At 54.6% G+C, this 19,617-nt stretch overlaps 2 protein-coding genes across 2 annotated transcripts; one reads left to right on the top strand and one right to left on the bottom strand.

Annotated features, from left to right (window-relative positions):
* Positions 1-165: 165 nt before the first annotated feature.
* PET117 (PET117 cytochrome c oxidase chaperone) lies at positions 166-3,952 on the bottom strand. Its single transcript, XM_084283445.1, has 2 exons — positions 3,776-3,952; positions 166-325 (listed from the first exon to the last, which is right to left on the bottom strand). The coding sequence occupies exons 1-2, from the start codon at positions 3,869-3,871 to the stop codon at positions 176-178; spliced, it is 246 nt and encodes an 81-aa protein (XP_084139571.1). The 5' UTR covers positions 3,872-3,952; the 3' UTR covers positions 166-175.
* Positions 3,953-13,200: 9,248 nt separating this feature from the next.
* On the top strand, positions 13,201-19,190 carry OVOL2 (ovo like zinc finger 2; the record flags this gene model as incomplete). The annotated part of the gene is made up of 4 exons (XM_084284771.1): positions 13,201-13,309; positions 13,861-14,051; positions 16,326-16,515; positions 18,880-19,190. Exons 1-4 carry the CDS (start codon positions 13,210-13,212, stop codon positions 19,188-19,190), a joined length of 792 nt encoding a protein of 263 aa, XP_084140897.1. The 5' UTR covers positions 13,201-13,209.
* Between the last annotated feature and the right edge of the window lie 427 nt (positions 19,191-19,617).

Raw genomic sequence — 19,617 nt, 5'->3', positions numbered from 1 at the left:
CGCAAGTAATACTGCTGGAAGAAATATTTTGGGTATGCTCTATGGCTTTTGGAACAGGAATATAATGTATCTGAAAGAAAGCCTTTCAGGAATGTCTGTTTACTGAAATGCGAGTAGTTAGACACAAATCATATCCAAACGCCTTTAGTCAAACCTCGAATGCCTCAGGCCCTGCCTAGGACTGCTGGGAGCCCTTCTCCATGAGCATCTTGTCTCTCTCTTCTTTAAGCTGCTTTGTCAAAGCAATCTGCTCTTCCAACAGGCGAATATTCTCCTTCTTCTGATGTTGTCGCTCCAGATCTCTGAGAACTCCTCTGTGCAGCCTCTGAAAGCACAAAGGGACAGGGTTCATCACAGCCTGTTTGGTTGAGAGTGACCAACCCCACCCCAGCTCCAGTCCCTCCCGCAAAAGCGCTTGCCTTGCCCTGCTGCCTCTGCAAACCTTAGTCCTCTGCCACCTCCTGCAGCCACACCACTTAAAACTAAAACTACAGGAGGTGGCACCTGGTGTTGATGGTGTTGCACCAAACCCACTTTGTTTGTACTCGCTTCAGATGGATGCCTTTTCTGAGCAGGAGAGACATTGGGCAAAGAAATGCTTTGCACCAGTAGCTCCCATGCTGCGCAGGATGCACACAACCTGTAACAGCCTTGTCCCTCTGCTTGGAGAGAATTTGGTGGCAAACTGATAATAATTTTAAGAAAAAATGCAGTTTGTCTTCATCTGCTTCTTTCTGCTTATGTCCTACTCTTTATAAAACAAACAAACCAAAAAAGGCTGGTAAACTCTTGCTGCAAGGAAGGTAAAAGTCCCACAGCCTGTCTATGCCAAGCTCTTGAAAAACAATGGCACTTCATTCAAAAGCTATACAAACCCTTTACCAAAAATGTTTGCTATAAATAAACTGTGCAACACAGACTGGTGGTTTGTACATAGATGGGTAGGCCACCAAAGGAATGTAAAAAACCCTAAGAAAATCCTAGGTAGTCTTTGTTTCCTCCTTATACTTGCCTGTGTCTGCTACCTGGAAGGCTTTCTTACTCAGCTAATGAAATGCTCGACCCTCATGTCTCACCAGGTGAACGCAGAATGAGCGAAACCAAAACTAGTGACGGGGACTGGGATGGGGAAAAGGAGGGGAGGGACTATCCGGGAACCAGCTCTTCGGACTGCAGCTGTACGCGCCTGGGAGCAGGCAAGGCAGCAGAGAGATATAAAAGGAGGGATGGTGAGACTAAGGCACGGGATGGAGATGCCAAGACTGACAGTGGCTCTGGGAGGAAAGGAGACCACAGTGAGGGTTTAACTGGTTGGGCACCTTGCGCAGGGGACAGCAGCTGGGCCTGGTTCTGCAGAGGAACACAAAGCGACCTCGGTGGGCTCCGGGTACAGGCATCCAGCCACTCCCGCAGCACTTCGGAGGCTGTGCGAGGCGTCCTTCTCAGCGGGGCTGGGGCTCCCGGGGCGGGCAGGCGTTTTTACATGTTCAGACATTTACTAGGTGTCAAAGCAATAGTCAGAAGCTTGTCAGAAAATATTATGCGCGAGGGCAGAATATCCACGTTACTTATTTCCGTTGCGTTACCTAAAGAACTGGGTTCCTTAAACCAGAAGCCATTATAACCGGACTTGAAAATTCAGAATTATAAAACGAAAATCTCAGGTTTCATTTATAAAAATACAAGCTTTGAGCCTTAGGCTTTCTGAGTAGCATTTCACATCAAGTTTTAACTGATTGCTGGTAACATAAAACCGAGCATTTTGGCTTTGCTTCTGCAGCAGCAGCATCTCGAAGAATGCTCCTATCCCTGCAAGTACATAATCTGCATCACCTTCAGCTGCTGGGGAGATCTCTTCTAACTCTAGAGGCTGTGCTAACCCATCCCCAAATATACAGCTCAGGCACCTCTGAACTCCTCTGTCAGATGTACATTTTGGGAGAAGAGGGGTTTTTTGGGAGGGAAGACAGACCCAGGCATGCTGCCCAGTGCAAGATGTGGGAGCTTGCCTGTAGCCATGCAATTCTTTTTCCCTTCCTGGCCTTCAGAGGCTGTGCCCTCACCTGGGTATTTGGATGGATAGAAAACAATAGGTTACTTTTTTTTTTTTTTTTTTTGTGGCAAGGGACAACATTTTAATTCACATATTCAAAAAAAAATTTTTTGCCCCCCAAAAAGGTCTTCCACTGACCAACTGGATCCTTTGGCCCTTTCATCTCTAGGAAACTCAGCAAAACTGCCTATCTGCAGGCAGCAAAACATTGCCTACCCACAGTAACGGCTGCTTCTAGTTATGGGAAAATGTATTAAAACAGACCCATGGGGAGAAAATTGCCCATCGTTGTCAATAAATTAAGCAGCATTTGGTAGAGGTAGCATTTACCCAGACAGAAATGGCCTCAGGTGTAACAACCAAAGCTATTTAACAGTATTTTGCAAATGAAACAACAAGAGGAACACGCAAAGAGCTTCAAGTCCCCATTTACTTCCTGATATCGTTAGAAATATATGAATCAACCAGAGGGCATCACCCATATCAGCTCATTTGTGGATGACGCTCTTTTTATTAAAGACATTGTATATGCTGGAGGAATGCAGGTTACAGAACCGTTTACCCATGATTTGAGTTCGGATGCAGTCCCTACACACCAGGGCACGGCGCTCAGGATGAGCAGGCACTCAGCGTTTGGTTTCTCGTGACTTGTTTAGCCTGTTGCCCATGGCATTGTGTACTTCGTGATAAGCAGATCCTGCTTGGATGGTAGAGCGACTTATTTCCTTGAGGACTTCTCTATGCCTGTTACCTCTTTATCACAGAATCACAGAAACATCTAAGTTGGAAAAGACCTCCAAGATCACCGAGTCCAACCTCTGACCTAACACTGACCAGTCCTCCACTAAACCATATCCCTAAGCTCTACATCTAAACGTCTTTTAAAGACTTCCAGGGATGGTGACTCCACCACTTCCCTGGGCAGCCTGTTCCAATGTCTAACAACCCTTTCAGTAAAGGAGTTCTTCCCAATTTCCAACCTAAAGCACCTCTTTCCTTCTCAGATCAGTCTCACCTTCCAAGATCCCTTGTTCTTAAGTGCTGACAGAGACAATATCTCTAGGATAAAATGTAATCTTGTCATTACGGATGGCACAGCAACAGGCACCTGAGCTGCGGTGTGGATTGGCAGCTTGAACTGTGAGGTTTGTAGCTCCCGACTACTTCAGACCTTTAGTAAAAGACATTTAACATAAGATTTTGTGGTGTGTGTTTGGTGTGATTTAAAACATCTACGTTTAAACCAGACGCGTGCCCTCATCCTGGCACTTTAACTCACTGGCAGAGTTAAAAACAGCTTTTTGCCCACGTTTCCACCACGTGTAGCTTGTCCCTTCTGAACATATTGCCCTGGGTCGCCTTTGCCCGCCCCCCGCCCACCACCACACCTGACACCGGGCCGTAGGGCCCCCCCGCCCACCACTCGCCCGCCTCCCCACAGGGCGCACACTGCGCGCCGCGGCCTGAGGCACCGGGGGGGAGACCGAGGGGGCGTGGCCACAGGTGGGGGCGTGGCCAAGAGAGACGGAGCCACGCCCCCTTTCAGCCTGCAGGTGAGGGGCGGGGGCCGAGCCATGTGGGCGTGGCCACGGGTCCACGCGGGCGTGGCCTGTTCAGAGGGGGCGTGGCCTGTTCAGAGGGGGCGTGGCCCGCTCGGCGGGGGCGTGGCCTGTCTCCCCCCCTCCCTCCCCCGCCCCCCCCCGTCCCGGCGGCCCCGCTCACCTCCTGCTCCCGCCGCTGCTGGACGTGCACGGCCGTCACGGTGGCGGCGGAGAGGAGCGCGGTGACGGCCAGCACCGCCCGGGAGCTCCTCGACATCGCCGCCGCCGCCGCCGTTCCCGCAGCCGGGCCGTTGCCGGGCCGGGCCGGGCGCGCGAGCGGCCGTTGGCGGCCGTTGGAGGGGGGTGGGGGTGGATGGGGGAGGCGCGGCCAGGCTGAGCGCCGAGCGCGTCGAGCTAGGCATGAGCAATCGAGCGCCGAGCGGCGGGGGGGATGGATCTTGACGCGGGGAGGGGGGGTGTCGCAAAATGGCGGCCGCCCCCTCCCGCCCGTCGGGGCTTCTGGTGTGAAAAGCTAATAAAAGGGTTTTTTTTTCTGAGCCCGAGAAGGTTGTGTTTTATTTTTTGCTGTTATGGCACGCGGAGCTCCTTGCCTCGCACACAGAGCCGTGCGGAGGGCTTCAGGCGCTGTGTTTCAGGGCGCTTTTCCCCTATAGCACACGAAAATCCCTGTGGCTGCTGTGGAGCTGGCAAGAGGCTGGCTCCCAAAGAGCGAGGAGCGTGTGAGCAGTCACCATCTGCTGTGTAACACCACAAATCTGCAAATACAGATACAGGGCAGCAACATCACAGGCTCACCTAGGCTGGAAGAGACCTCCGAGATCACCCAGTCCAACCCCTGCCCTAACACTGACCAGTCCTCCACTAAACCGTGTCACTGAGCTCCACATCTAAACATCTTTTAAAGCCCTCCAGGGATGGAGACCCAACCACTGCCCTGGGCAGCCCATCCCAATGCCCAACAACCCTCTCAGTATAAGGTGACACTTGGGAATTTCCCAAGCAAAGGGATGTCCAGCAGGGAGGTGGGATACCCCATGAGCTCTGTAAATCCTGAAGGAGGTCAGAGAACAACTGCTCACCCTTCCCCACACTACCATGGTAGCCAGGTAGGTGGATATGGACAGCAAGCTTAACCAAAAAGGACATTTTTCCATGATGTATGAGCAAATTGTGGAAGCCAGCCCCGTGTGCTGCAGAAGCTGAGCTTATCTACAGATTCAGAAAGGATCCGGGCAAATCTGTGGACAACCATTGCTGTCGAGATGTTGCTTTCAGCTCATGAATTCTGTAAACCACAAGTGAACCGTCAGGTGGAAGGTTTATTGTGAAAGGCGTAGTCTTATCGCTGACTTCTTTCCTGTTTTGTTTTGTTTTTTGTTTTTTGTTTTTTTTTCCAGTCATTTGCTGCTGCTCTCCGTCAGGCAGGACTGTGGGCACAAAGATTTTCAACTTCGGCAGCTACCACAGTCCCTAGCTGTAAAACAGGCTCAGATACGTCCAGGTAGAGCTTGGCAGTGCTGCACTGCAGTCAGCTTCTGGGACGTGAATGGGACCCTCTGCTGCACAGAGGCAGCCATGTCACGTCCCCAGCCCAGCCCTGAGCAGAGGAGGCAAACCAGATGTGTGAAGCCAGCCCTTCCTCGTTATAATCTTCTTCATCTGTCTGCTGAACAAATGTGATTAAAATGAAAGGCGAAATTAATGGGAATGATAACATTTCAATTTAGTATAATAGTTTTGCTCACATCAGTGTGTTTACTGTTATTAAGACTTATGCATAAAGTGCTTGTAGCGCAGCCAACGCCACTGGAGTGCCAAGAACTGGGTCGAGCCAGCTGCACGGCGGATGTGAGCCAGCGTGTAATGCCCTGGGCACCGTGGAAGGGCTCACCCCAGCTGGGAGCCGAGTGCCTCTGCCCGAGCCTGGCATTAATCACTCGAGGGGCTAAAACCCCAGACGGGGAATATTCAGGATGTGGTTTCACAGGGGAGCTCTGGCTTAAGGTGTTCACGTGTTCTCTTTCCATCCCTCCCGAGGACCAGGGATTGCCACAGGGCTCGCCTTCCCCAGGTTCATTCTGCTGTCCTGCTCTCCTCTTCTGGTGGCTCTCCTTCTGTGCTTGGGGAAGGCTCGCTGAGGAGGTGACCTAGTGGAAAACCCAGCTGTGGGCCAGGCTGGCAACTAGGTCTGGCAACTGCGTGGAAAAGCCCACTTTCCTTGTCCCACAGGAGTGTTTTCCAGCCGGATCGTGCAGCCTGGCAGCATGCACACAGCCAGGGCATGCTGCAGAGACAGAATGGGGGTGGCGTGGGAGGGAGGCAGGGGTGCCTGACGGTGATACCACAGGCGAAAGCCTTTTTATCTGGCAATTAACAGAAGGGGGGAAAAAACAAACAAAAAAAAAAACAACAACAAAAAAAAAGGAGATTTCAGAGTTCCCTGCAACAAATGCAATCTTAACAACTCAGCCCTTCGCAGAGATGTCTCAAAGGGCTTCTGGGGCCGATGGAGCGTGTGTGACTGGCAAGCTGCTGGTGGCTTCCTGCAGGGAGTCAAGCCACATCGCTGATGCGCTTGAGCAGGGAGCGAAGCAGAGGCTGAGCCAGTGCCGAGGGAAGCGTGGTTTAGGAGGGCCTATGTATTTATTTTCTGGCCCTACTGGCTCCTCTCCACATGAGGTTTCCTCAAATAAACACGGTGGTTGCTGAAGGAAGGTTCCCGGGGTGTTGTGTCCATGCCCGTCTTTGGCGTTGTGTTTCCTGTGTCTCCGCTCCTCCTTTGCTAGCCTGGGCACAGCGGCACGCGTCAGCGCGCAGGCAGGGATTGCTGATCCGTCAGCAGAGGGTTTGCTCACATGCAGCGGGGACGGCGAAAAGCTAAAGGCCATTTCCCCCCTGGGCAAACAGCTCAGATCTTGACGGTTATCTTGGATAACGCGTCAGAAGCCAGTGCTTGGGGGGCATTTCTATCCCGGTTTCCTAAGAAAACGAGGCTTGTGCAATCCCCGGGCCTCATTTGCCCCCTCCCTTCCCCTCTTACACAGGCGTCTGCCAGTCTCCCTAATGAGGCTGAGACGCCGTTTCGGTGTCGGGAAGGCTTCCCCGCTGATCTGCAGCCCCATCCCACAGGCGTGGAGGTGCGTGAAGGCGTGGTGGCAGCACCGCGAGGGAAAGGGGGCGGCAGCAGCAGCTCAGCCCTCGCCTCGCCACCAGGGACCCCACACAACGGGGCACTCGCTCGTGGCTTGCCCGAGCAGGCCAGCAGTCACCGTAAATCCCAGGGAAAGCCCTGTGAAATATGGCAGGGGCAGATGTAGAGCCTCGGGGACGGAGCTGAGCCAGCAGCAGAGGGGAGCACGCCGTCCTGCTGCCGTTAGCGTCGCCTTTCCTATTATAGCAGCACTGATAACAGGGGCGAAATGATCACCAGCGTGTCGTGGGCTCTTTTTTTCTCACCGTGATAGCGTTTCCCTTCTGAGAAATGTAATTATCTCCCCCCCACCCACCCCCCAGCACCAACAGATGTGATTGCAGCAACGTGGACGTTGTTCGGGTGCAGCCTACCTGGGCGGGCAGGACGTTTTTCTGCGGAATCCGCAGGGTAGGGGGTGCTGCATTGAGAGCACGAGAAGACGAGGAAAAAAAAAAAGGGGGGGGCAAAAAAAAAGGTAAATGTGTTAAAGGTTTCACGTCCTCACTCTGTAATTAAGAGGCAGAGCAGCCCAGGGCTTCTGTGTGTGCAGGCTCAAGAATAAATTGGAATGAATGGAAAAAGAAAAACCCATGAGGGTGGCAGAAAGCGAGGGCGCCCCAACCTCCCCCTGCCCTGGCAGGGCGCCGTGTCAAACAGTTACTTCTCATCTCGGTTTGCCTTTGCTCTTCCTCCTTCCCAGGGGAGGGCGGACGCCCCAGAGGAAGCCGGTGCGAGCATGCCGAGGGTTTTACAGCCGGCAATGGCTGGTTACAGGTTAGCCAGCGAGCCCCGCTGCGCCCCTGCTCCAGGAAAACCAAGCCGTGGGCTCGGCTGCTGTCACCCCGCTGCTCCACATCACCCCGCCTTCCCCACAGCACAGCTTCCCTGCTTTTTCCCCACCTTTCATGTTTTTGGGGAGTTTTGGGGTGCTGGAGCGGGTGCTGGGCTGGGGAGCTTCCCCTGGGCCCCCCCCTTGGTGCAGGGACAGGCGGGTGAAACACCGGTCGAGGCCAAAGTCTAGCGGCACGGTGGCGAGAGGAGGATGTGGAAACAACACTTGATAATTATATTGGTGGCAATTTCACAGACCCTTGTCCGCAGACAGGCAGCGCTGCTGGGAGCTTGGGGTGGGCAGGGACGCTCTGAAGGTGTGTGGAGTTTTTTTTCTTTCTTTTTTTTTTTTTTTTTTTTTTTTTTTTTTCTCCCCCTTCTGGTAAACATTGTAAAAGGCATTGGTGATAAAAACCGTTGTGCAAAAAAAAAAAAAAAAAAAAAAAAAAAGAACCGTTGGCAGAGTAATCCTGAAAGCAATCACCCTGCAGCCTGCATGACAAAGGTGGCTCTGCTGGAAAAAGCCGAGCTGCTGCTCCCGGGGAAGGTCCTGTCCCTGTCCCAGTCCCTGTTCCAGTCCCCATCCCAGTCCTCATCCCCAGAAACCCCCAGCCCTGTGGGCTCCCCAAGGACAGGGAGGATTTATCTGTGGATAAAAAGGATTTGGGGTTATCCTCTGCCCCAGCGAGGTTAAACCCAAGCCTCTGGCCGGGGTGGTGGCCTGGCTCAGCTGCCCCTCTCCCCCCGGAGGCAAAAGGGCTGCACGGGGCAAATTGGGGTCTCTCCGGGGTCGGTGCAGGGTGAGGGTGCCCCCGAGGGGCAGATCCGTCTCCAAGTCACTCGTCCCCCCTCAAACCCAGCCGGAGACAGAGGGGTCACGGCCGTGCAGGAGCAGAGGGAGCAAAAGTCCAGATTTGGCCTCCGTCTGCCTGGCTGGGAGCGGCAGCCGGGAGCTCCTGGGGCGATTTTCCAGGCAGCGGGTGCCTGCGCTGATGGGTAACTGGCTCTGGGCATGTTTGGACAGACGCTGTGCTGCGGCAGCGCGCTGGGTCCCCGCGGGGAGCACCGGGAAAGCTCCATCTGCAACCGAGTTAACTGCTCCGAGCATCCCCCGGCCCAGCTCGGGGCAGTTATTTCTTCCTCCAGCTCATCCCTGTCTCTCTGCGCCCTTATAAGCGCTCCCTGGAAACCTGCAGGGGTGGCAGGGAGGGCACCCCGCTGCTCCCCGAGGTGCCCTCCCACCCGCCTGAGAGGGTAAAGAAGTGCCCCATATGCATACAATGGGTTTTATGGCCGCTGGTCATCCCGCAGGAATGAGGAAGTCTCCCCCCCCCAGCCCCAGAGGTGCCATATGGGGATTTTCTCCCCCGGGGAGGTCTGGGTTGAGGGGGGGATGCCGGAGCTTGCCGCAGAGGCTCAGGCGCGCCCGTTAGCCCCCGAGCAGCGCCTTATCGGCGCGTGCCAGCTGCAGGAAGCGGGGATTGGAAGCCCGTCCTGAGAGCACGCTCGGTATTTTTAGGAACCCAGCTAGAGGGCTGACGGGGTCAGACCCCAGCCTTCTCCCACCAGCCAATGCCATACTTCTCAGGGAGAACTTTCCCAAGCCGGGTGACTGACCGTAGGCAAAATGTGGCTTTTTGGGGTGTCACCCCATGGGATCACGCACCAGCCAAGCCGTGACACGGGGATGCAGAAATACGGGGGCGAGGGGAGCTGAGCAGGATGTGCTGAGCAAGCATCTCCCCACAGAAGGGAGTCAGCAGAACCCATCAGGGATGAAAGCAGCGGGAGAGGGCGAGCAGGTGCTGCTGATCCCCTTGGTGGCCGGGTGCTGCTGAGGTGTCCCCTGAGGAAAAGTCCGAGACCACGGCACCACCGGGTCACCTCGGGAGCCAGGGGGGCTCTGCCTCATGTGGATGTTACTTTGGGAGGTTGACACTGGTCCCTAATAAAGCTGGTGGTGGCTTTCTGAGCACAGCGGGAACATTAACGAGGAGCAGCTTTCCCAAATCTCCTCAGCCCCCGACTTGCAGGTGGGCTTTCGGTACCGGTGCCTGCCGCATCCAGCCCGGCGGCAGCACCGCACCTCGCCGGGGCGCCGCAGGGTGCCCCAGGGAGCGGAGCCGCGGCGAGTGGGCGGCCGGGGAGACAGCGCCAAGCCGGGAGGGGAGCGGGAAGGAAGCGGAGGTATCGGTGGAGAAAGACAGGGAGACGCTGGGAGTGGCAGGGGATGTGGGAGGCCGGGAGCCGGGAGCCCGGTGAGTCAGCGCGGTGGGGTGCTTTGAAAGCGGGCAGGGAAGCACACGCAGCCCCAGCCCGGGGAGGTGTTTTCACCCCCATGCCGGTGCCTGCTGCGTCCCGCTTGCCCTGGCTGCTCCCTGGGCTCCCTCCTCTGCGTGGCACAGGAGAGAGGCCCCGTCCAGCTGGGCTGTCCCCAGGGGGATGCTGTAGGACCGTGAGCTTTTTGTCCCAGGATGGAGAGCAGCTTCTCCTGTCCAGCTCCCCGTCCTGCTGCACAGGGTGCACGTGGAGCCCTCGAGGTGCCAAGCCAGGTGCTCTCTCAAAATGCCAGGTGGAATTTGGACATCCAGCCCCATCCCTGACTCTCCCAAAATCCCTCTGGGAGAAGCAGGGGGGAGCCAGACACAGGGAGCAGCCGGCAACATGGGGCAGCCCGGGTCACACTGCAGCACCCGGGAGATGAAGGACATGAAGTTTTCCACTTTCTCCACTTTATTTCTTTATTATATCCACCAGGCCGATGCTGGCAGTGAAAGGGAGCCCTCCAGGCAGGAGCGGTGCCCCATGTCAGTCCGTCCCCATGTCAAGGGTTTGCCTGGGATGGAGGGGGTTGTGATTGCGACAGCATCGCGTGGCTGATGCATTGTTTGATCCCATCTCTCTCCCTTCTCACTCCCAAATGATTTGAGTCAAATGAAACACATTTTAGTAGTCAAATATGTAAGGGTGGGTCCCATTGTGCTTTGACCCTACAGGGCGTTTTGTACGTTTAATTTGATTTACACCCAAAATGTTAATTTAACATACTGGATTTTCTTCCACACCCAAGCAAGGCTGAAAATGAAACAAGATCCTACAGAAAGGTTTGTGTGCCATTATCTCGTTAGCGTTGCTATTTATTAAGTAACGAGGGCGCTGGGGCTGTGCACGTAGCGTTTCTGCAGCGTTTCAGTGGGGAAGGACACCGGGAGACGCGTGATTAAATAACAGCTAGGCATGGTGATTTTAGGCAAAGAAGTGTTTGCCTCCTGCTTCCCAACAGGCTTAGAGGTGTCTGAAGCAGTGAGTGGTGCAGGAGTGATGCTCGCCCTCTTGCTCCTTCCTTCAGCATCCAGGAGCTGGATGGGGGATGCTCCCTGCCTCTTTCCCCCATGTCCCCAAAGCTCTGCAGCCAGTTTGGGGCAGAAATGCTGCACGCAGAGCAGAGTGGGCTAAGCCCAAGCAACACCAAGGTATGGTCAGTCCCCTGCTGGCTCAAGGAGAAGGCAGCCCACCACCAGGTGCTCCGTCTGATCCAGGCGGTGTCTCCTCGTGCCACCTCTCCATCCTGCTCCTCTCACCCTGTCAGAGGCTGCAGGACCTCCTCTCCTCCCTGTGCTATCAACACGGGGCACACGGCAGCCCTGACCGCTCGTTAGAGCTCCAGAGCTGATAATAATAATAATAATAATAATAATAATAATAATAATAATAATAATAATAATAATAATAATAATAATAATAATAATAATAATAATAATAATAAAAAACAACCAAGTTCCTGATTCAGCCATGCATGTAAGCGCACGTCCGACTTGGAGAACCCAATTAAAGTGGAGAGCGAGCCCCGGTACCTCGCTGAGTGGGAACCTCAAAGCAGGGTCTGAAGAAGCCAGGAACACTCCTGAAGGAGTCACAGCAAGCTCTTCATTCAGGAGTGTCGTGATTAATGACGTTTGCTGCCTCCGTTGGCTTAAAAGGCAAGGAGTGGTTGAAATAAAAGAAACCTCAAGTTGAAAGCGTTGCAAAAAAAAAAAAAAATCAATTAAAAGCCGTGTAGTTGTATCTTGACCTGGAGCAAAATCGCAGACATAACAGAGGAATTACATAGCCTTAAAGAGGAAGGCAGAAAGGGGAGGTTTATGTGCGGTATCCCCCCGAAGGCACGCTCAGGTCGCTTCTCCCCCAGTGCCCGCGGGTGCTGCGGTGCCCCCGGGAGCAGCAGGGGGGTCCCTGCCAAAACGTGGCTAGCCAGGAACCCCAGGGGTTGGGATGCTCAGCCCTGAGACCTTCCCGGGCCATGGGGCACCACGGGGCAAACGCTGCAGGTCCTGGCCCCGGGGTCTGGATGGACGCATGGGAACCTGCCACATTTGAGGGCACGTCCCTTCCAAAAAAACCCAACTCCATCCCCTGCTACCAAACAGCGAGCCCCCCCGTCATCTCCCCATGCTCTTTGGGAGGAAAATGGCAATTTTGGGGGGGAGCGATGCCGTCCGCAAGGCCTCCCCGTGCAGGAGGCAGCTCTCCACACACAGCCCCAGCAACCCGTGAGGATGTGCCCGGGGAGGAAGGCTTGGAAACAGCGGGCAGAGGGCAGGAGCAAGCACCCCTGGGTGTTGGTAAATGTTCAAGGACACGCCGTGCGCGGGCTCCGCGGCGCTCGGGAGGCTCCTCAGCAGAGTTTTGTGGGTTTTCTTCTGTTTCTCGTGCTTCCTTCCCCCCACCCGTCCTCTTTTCTTTTGTTTCATTTCCACTTCGGGAAGAGGGGGGAGAGGACAAGAGGCAAATAAAAAAAAAAAAAAAAAAAAGAGGGGGGGGGAGGATAGAGAGAATAAACCGAGGCCTTGACACGTTTCTCATTTGAAACGAACTACAATAAAATAAAGAAATAAAGCCTTTTTTAAGTTTTTATTTTTTCCTCCTTCCCAGAAGAAAAGCTTGTCATTAAGAAAAATAAAATAATAATAATAACACCAACAACTTTCCCTGCCCGCTGCCGCCCCGGGGGCCAAGGCCCAGCCGCTCACCCCCAGGAGCAGCACCCATGGGTGGGGGGCACCCCACAGCGAGGGGGGGGCTGCGGAGATAAGGCAGCAACGGCGTGTTTTTTTTTGTTTTGTTTTGTTTTTTTTCTTTTCTTTTCTTTTTTTTCTTAATTTTCAGCCGTGAAAATTCTTTTGCAAACATTCATGCCTTAGGAAGGGCTGGAACAAAGCTCGGCCGCTCCAACCGGTCGGACAGGTAGGCAGACTTGTTGACACCGTTATGTTTGCAGCACGCATGCTCCTTCCCAAGTTTCCTGGTGCATTTTTCTATTCCACCTTATGAAACTTTCCCCCCTCCACCACCACCTCCTCCTCCTCTCTCTCTCCCCTCACTTTTTTTTTTTTTTTTTCTCTCTCTCTCTCTCTCTCTCTTTTCTTTTCGCACCCTCCCCTTCTCCCCTCCCCGCTCCGGGCGGCAGCGCAGCGCCCGCTCCCCGCCGGGGTGGCGGCCACCGGCGGGGGGGGACAAGCTCCGTGCCGAGCCGTGCCCAGCCGTGCCCAGCCGTGCCCCCTGCCCTCGCCATGCCCAGAGCCTTCCTGGTCAAGCGGCGGAGCCCGCAGCCGGCCGTGCGGAGCTGGGCTGGGCTGCCCGACGAGGAGCGAGCCGACACCTACATCCCAGGTGAGGCAGCGCCCGGCCCCATTGTGTCCCCCCCCGGGGAAGGGGAAGCGACCCCCGAGCACCGCTGCCCCCCCTGGGGAAAAAAGGGGGCGGTGGGGAAAGGGGAGCCCTGAGCTTCACAGCCCGTTCCCCCAGGGAGGGGTTTGGGAGCCCCCCGTGTTGGGTGGGAGGCGTGGGGTGGTGCGTGTGGGGCAAAATGGGGTTGGGGGTCCTCCCGGCTTGCCCCCGTCCCGCTGCTTCCTCCTCCTCCTCCTCTTCCTCCTCGCCTGCCCTTGCCCGGGGTATAACGGGCAGGCAGGCGGCGGAGCGGAGCTGGCTTGTTTGAACTTTGGGACCGTCCGTGTTTGAGTTTCCGATTGCGGAGCGAGCCGGGGAACCTGCCCCGGGGCCCGCCCGCAGGTTAAACAGCCCCTGCCCACGGCACGGCCCTGGGGGGCCCCATCCCGCTGCCCCCCAATCTCCCCTCACGCCGCCTCCGCTCCCCGTTCCTCATCCCGCTCCGCTTCTCGCTCTCCCTCTTCTCCCCATCCCCACCCTCGGCCCCGCTGCAGGCGGCATCGGCTGCGTCCTTCTGGGCTACGAAGACAGCTGCAGCCTGGAGAGCAGCGGCAGCAGCGGGACGAGGGACGCCGAGCCCAGCGACCCCCCGACGCCGCAGCCGGCCCCCGCCGACCTGGGCACGGCCGGAGGGATGCTGCTGGACCTGGCCGTGAAGCGCCCCGTGGTCAGGTCAAAAATCAAGGTAACTGGCATGGGCGGCCCCCCTTGTGGTGACCCCACATTGAGAGGGGGTGGTGGGGGGCACCCGGCACCGAGCTCAGCTCCGTTCGTGCGAGGTGCCAGCACCCAGCCCGCAAACCAGGCTGGACGCCCCCCAGGAGCAGGATGGTGGCGTTGGGGTAAGCCTGGCGAGCGGCGTACCGTAATCTTCCAGCGCCCTTTGCCTTCCCTTAGCCCTGCCCAGGGCCGTGCCGCCCCTGACCTGCTTGGCTGCGAACCCAGGAGGAAGCACCAGCGTGAGGAGTCGTGCCCCATGGGACATAGGATGGGGGTGGATCTGGCCCTCTGCATGGGGCCTCCTCCAGAGCCCTTCTCCCCGGTGGTGGCCCAGTGGCCACCCCCTCGTGGAGGCTTCCCGGCAGCCCCGTGCCCTCTTGGCTTATCAGGGCAGTGCCTGGGAGAGGTCCTCTTGGCACCTCGCTGGGTCTTGGTGCTTATCTCAATGTGGGAAGCCCACGGGCAGGAGCTGTGACAGGCCGGGTCCCCTAGGCAGGGCGGTGCTTTCACCCCAAAGGATGTGAGGGGAAATGCGGAGCGGGCTCCTCATGGCGCTCAGACCCCAAACTCCTGCCCAGTGTGGTGGGATGTGTGGTGGGATGTGAGGCACAGGACCATGCCCATCTGTGAGCACACCAGCTGCCCCTTGAGGTGGAATCAGACCCCCAGGCCACCCCTGTGCTGGGAAGGAGGAGATGCCTTTAGCCATGGCTAGTTAGCACCTCGTTAAACCCTGGTTGCTGCTCTGCTGGACAGAGCTGTAAATGTTCCCGCTGTCTGTGGCGATTACAGGGTTTCAGCCAAGATTTATCAATCTTGTGATGAACATTACATTTTTCCTCTCCTTACATGCAGCCGTGGTGAGGTGGAGCCCTACCTGTTGCCCAACGTGCTTCTCCCTCTGCTGCCCCTCTAGTTTCACATCCCGATGTCTCACAGCTAGCTTTTTTTTTTTTTTTTTTGGCTTTTCCAAACCATTTCAGGTAACGTTACTTCATGAGTAAGCGAAGGAGGAGGAGCAGGAAAAATAACTGGCTCTTCAGGAAGAAGAACCCCCAAACCTATTCCTCTTTTCATGCTTTGCTGCTGTTTGAGCTGAGCCCACTGCTTACAATTTACTTTGTGCTGTTAGCAAAAATTAAATCGAAATCCACAGAGAGGACCTGTGTAGTTAACCTCGTTCCTGCAGAGCTGGGCTTTCTACAAATGCCACAGAAACTTGCCAAAAGCACCCCGAGTGCTGATGCCGTGTGCGTGGTGCCGCTGCTCTGCTTGCTTTCACCTGGCTCGAGTGGCCAGCAGCGAGCGCGTCGGCTGCCCCGAGAATAATTAAAATAATAGTGAAGTGTTTGCATATCCCAGACATTAAACTTTCGTTGTAAGGAATGCTCTTCCCAGGAGCTGAATCATCAATGTCTCCCTTAGTCAAGTTAGGTCATGGAGTTGGCGCAATATTTTTGGTGTTAGAACTGGGAATGAGGAGATTAACCCATAATGACACTCTCAAGCTAATTAACCAGCAACGGGGACCGATGGGAGGAGATTAGTGCCATTGTTTTAGTCTCCACTGAGTCAGCACAACCTCGCTTCGGTTTATCTCTCCAAATTTACCTGCGCAGCCAGAAACACCATTAACTTTTTTTTTTTTTTTTTTGGTGAAAAACCTCCAGCAGAAACCGGTGATATTTGCAGGGAGGGGCATCCCCGGGGAAGATGTGGCTGGCTGCGGGAGCATCTCCAAAGGGGAGGCTGCAGGGCACCCTGGCATCTCCCGCAGCCCTGAGTTGAGAATTGACATCAGCTTCTCGTCCCGATGCTCCTCCTGCACTCCGAGGGGCTTTTTTTGGGTCTGCTGCTCGGTCTCCTTCAGCTGGGGAGGGATTCAAGCTGCACACAGCCACGCTGAACTTCCCCATCCCCTGCAAAGCCCATGTGCAGACACAGCTCCTTTTTTTTAACCTCGCTGAGCCAGGCACGGGCAGCATCACCGCTGCTCCTCGAGGCAGGCAGGGAGAGAAGCGCGAGGAGCGGAGGTGCTGCCGGCAGGGCTCGTGGCCAAAGCAGGCGTGCTGGATGTGGCTGGATGAGGGTCCCTGCTGCTGGGGGGCTCGTGGCACAGCCCGGGAGGGGGTCAGCGGGTGGTGGAGAGGGGGCTGCTCCCTAAGCATGAGGTCTTTTTTTTTTTCTTGTGGTCTTTGCCATGTCGATACAACTCACCCGGTCCCGTTCCCTTCCCCAGTTCACCACGGGCACCTGTAACGATGCCACGGTGCACTCCTGCGAGCTGTGTGGCAAGGGCTTCCGCCTGCAGCGCATGCTCAACCGCCACATCAAGTGCCACAGCCAGGTGAAGAGACACTTGTGCACCTTCTGCGGGAAAGGCTTCAACGACACCTTTGATCTGAAAAGGCACGTCCGGACCCACACTGGTGAGCTTGCTGTGCCCGGGGGCTCCGGGCTGCTCGGCAGGGGGGTGGGAGAAAGGGGTGAGATGGGACAGGAGGGTGAGCATCCATGGGGAAAATGCAAAGCCCAGGTAAGCCAAAATTACCAAAAAAATACATAGTGGCGATGTGGTGGAGGAAAGGGAACGGTGTGAGCCCATCTCCCAGCACGCCTGGGTCCCGCCAGCCCCAGCCACGCGCTGGGTGAAAACGCTTTGCCCTCTAGAGGAAATGAGCAGCAGTTTCTCCTGCCGTGGTGCGAGCCGGCCCTGCGGGCTGGGCTGTGGGAAGGGGCTGTGGTGTGATTTTGGCGCTGTCTGGAGAAAGCAGAGCGTGGCTCACGCTGCGCCTCTGGCTTTTGGGAAGCCAGGCGATGCATCCGCGGGCAGCCCGCAAGCAGCGCTGCACCGTCCCGTGCCTGCGTGCTGAACTCGTCTTAACTCAGGCAGGAGTTTATGAGGATGGTTTTCACCCTGCTACGATTTAAAAATCAGGTCTGTGAGGGTCTGTCCTCATTCTGAATGAGCTTGGGTCAAAGCAAAGCGTTTCAGACACTGGAAGGAGGGTGCTCACCCCATGCTCTGTGCACAGAAGCGCTGGTGCAAACCCGGAGCAGGGGGAAAGCTGCCTTTTTTCCCCTTTTTTTTTCCCCTTAAAGTGGAAGTGGTGGTTTAAAACGCCCTTCAAGTCCATCCCCACCAAGCAGGACGCTTGCTGGCAAGCCAGGCTGGCTGCGCTCAGCAGGCTTTTAATTTGCACTGCAGGGCACCTGGACAATGCCGCCACGTCTCCTGGGCACGCTCCACCTTTCCGCATTTGCTGTTGCCTGCAGGACCTGCTGGTTGCTTGGGGTTGCTCTGCACTGCCCTTTCCCTTTGCTTATGGGATGAGGCAGAATGAAGCAGGTGCACTGCTAGCGGCACAGCGAGAGCCACAGTTGATTTTTTTTTTTTCCCCAAATTGCTGTTGAGGGAAGCTGGGCGATGTTTGAATACTGGGGCTGCGAGTGGTAGCGTGGGCTTCATTGTGCTGGTCAACACCTGCTTCACTGAATTTCAGTGTCCCGGTGGGAATTGTTTGCAACTGGACTTTGCAACAGCAGGGTAGTGTCACAGGGTGGGAAAGGCGAGCCTGCCAGCCCAGATTCACAGCATAAGCAGAGTTAAATGTTAAAAAGTAACTGATATAAGCAGTTAAAGGAAATTTAGAAATGAAGAGGCACAGCTCCTGGTCAACTGACAGAGGTCTAGACCCGTGCAGATGCTGAGAGGGGTGACTCGACTCAGCATCAAGGTGCTTCTTATTGCAACTCCTAATTAGCTGGGATTTCTGGTAGATTACAGCAAGCGAGTTGTGAACTTAACACAATTTCCTTACAAAGTTAAAACTGCCCATATGAACACCTCTGCTTTACACTTCACCCTTTTTTGCCTGCCTATTACTCACCCTAGGTCTGATCTTCCTCTGACTGAAGAGGGTTTGGGGTAACATTCTGTCAGTTTTAAGGCTGGTCTTTGCTGGAAAACTTACTGAGCTACTCCATAATAAGTCAAATCACAACAGTGTTTGGGTTTTTCTAGTGTTGGTAAACCCTACAGTATTTTCCCTTCAAGTGCTGGTGGGTTGTTGTTAAATCAGCGCTGACTGGTGATAAAATGGATGCTCTACTGCTCGGTCTCTTATAATGAAACTGTTCAGGCATTCAAATCACAAGCCAGCCCCTTCTTCCTTTCTCCAGAGCACGCAGACGTCTTTCTTTCATCTTAATGCACTTCTTTCCTAGAACCTGAGCCTGTAAGCTCAATAATTAAAACTCTATCCTGTGAAAACAGCCTTGCTTGTTTGAAGTGCTGTGATCACTGAGTGCTCGTGTTTGGCAGCCGTCCACTGAAGTGTTATTAAGCTTTGCTCACTAGAAGAGAAAAATTAACAACTTACCAAGATATAAGATTTCGTTCATTACCAGTGCCAAGATGAAGGGTTAGCTGGAACCGGCAGCTTTACCTAATCACAGGGCTAAAATTCTCAGTCAGATATTTTAAGGAGTAGGTTACACCAGAGTGGATAACGGTTTCTTCTGTGGCACCAAAGTGCTGATGGGCACCTGTTGGCTTCAGCATCTGCCTGAGCCTTACCAAAACATTTCTGTGTTCCCCAATGTATCAAATGGTTCCTGAAGATTTTAGCCTGAAAGTAAAATGTCTTATTTAGAGTTTCCTGGACTAGCAGCTACCTACTGCTAGGAATTTGCTCAGTATTTAGTTAAACAGAGCCTTCTCTTAGCTGATTCCTCACTTGGCTGTAATAAACGTAAACCAGAAGAGTAATCGCTGTCTTTTCATGTTGTAGGAATTCGTCCTTACAAATGTGAGGTCTGCAACAAAGCATTCACCCAGCGGTGTTCCCTGGAATCCCACCTGAAGAAGATTCACGGGGTGCAGCAGCAATATGCCTACAAACAGAGGCGAGATAAACTTTACGTCTGTGAGGATTGCGGCTACACCGGCCCCACGCAGGAGGACCTGTACCTGCACGTCAGTAGCGTTCACCCTGGCAGTGCTTTCCTGAAAAAGACCTCAAAAAAACTGGCGGCAGTCTTGCAAAACAAACTGAGCCCTGTCCTGCAGAGGAACTCCAAAGACGACGACAAGGACGAATAACGCGGTGGATTACAGTGGGCTGCAGGAGTGAAGTTTACATGTAGGACTACGTTTATATTATTATTTTTAAAAAAAAAAAACAATTTTGGAAGAAATCCCTGACAGAAAGGGGATGCTTTTGTTAACGGGACTCTATTGATACTGGCAGAACCTCAACTTGAAAGAAATATTGCCGTACGTGATGCAAACATCAGACTTCTGTCTGGTCAAAAAACCAAAAGACTGGAAGGGGCGGTCACCTCACCTACTCGACAGAGCCTTTACTGAACTGGCATTCAGGTGACCTGCTTTGTTTCAGCTCTGCTACACATCTGGATGGCTGCTGACCACTACGTTCGCCGTTCCCCAGCGCGTTTCTTACAGACGACAACAGTTACCTCCTGTAAAAATTGCCTGCGAGAGGTTTGGGTGAGAGGGGCCGTGTAAG

This window comes from Netta rufina (genome assembly GCF_964035555.1).
Source record: "Netta rufina genome assembly, chromosome: 3".
NCBI lineage: Eukaryota > Metazoa > Chordata > Aves > Anseriformes > Anatidae > Netta > Netta rufina.
This window is presented reverse-complemented; position numbering and strand designations above follow the sequence as displayed.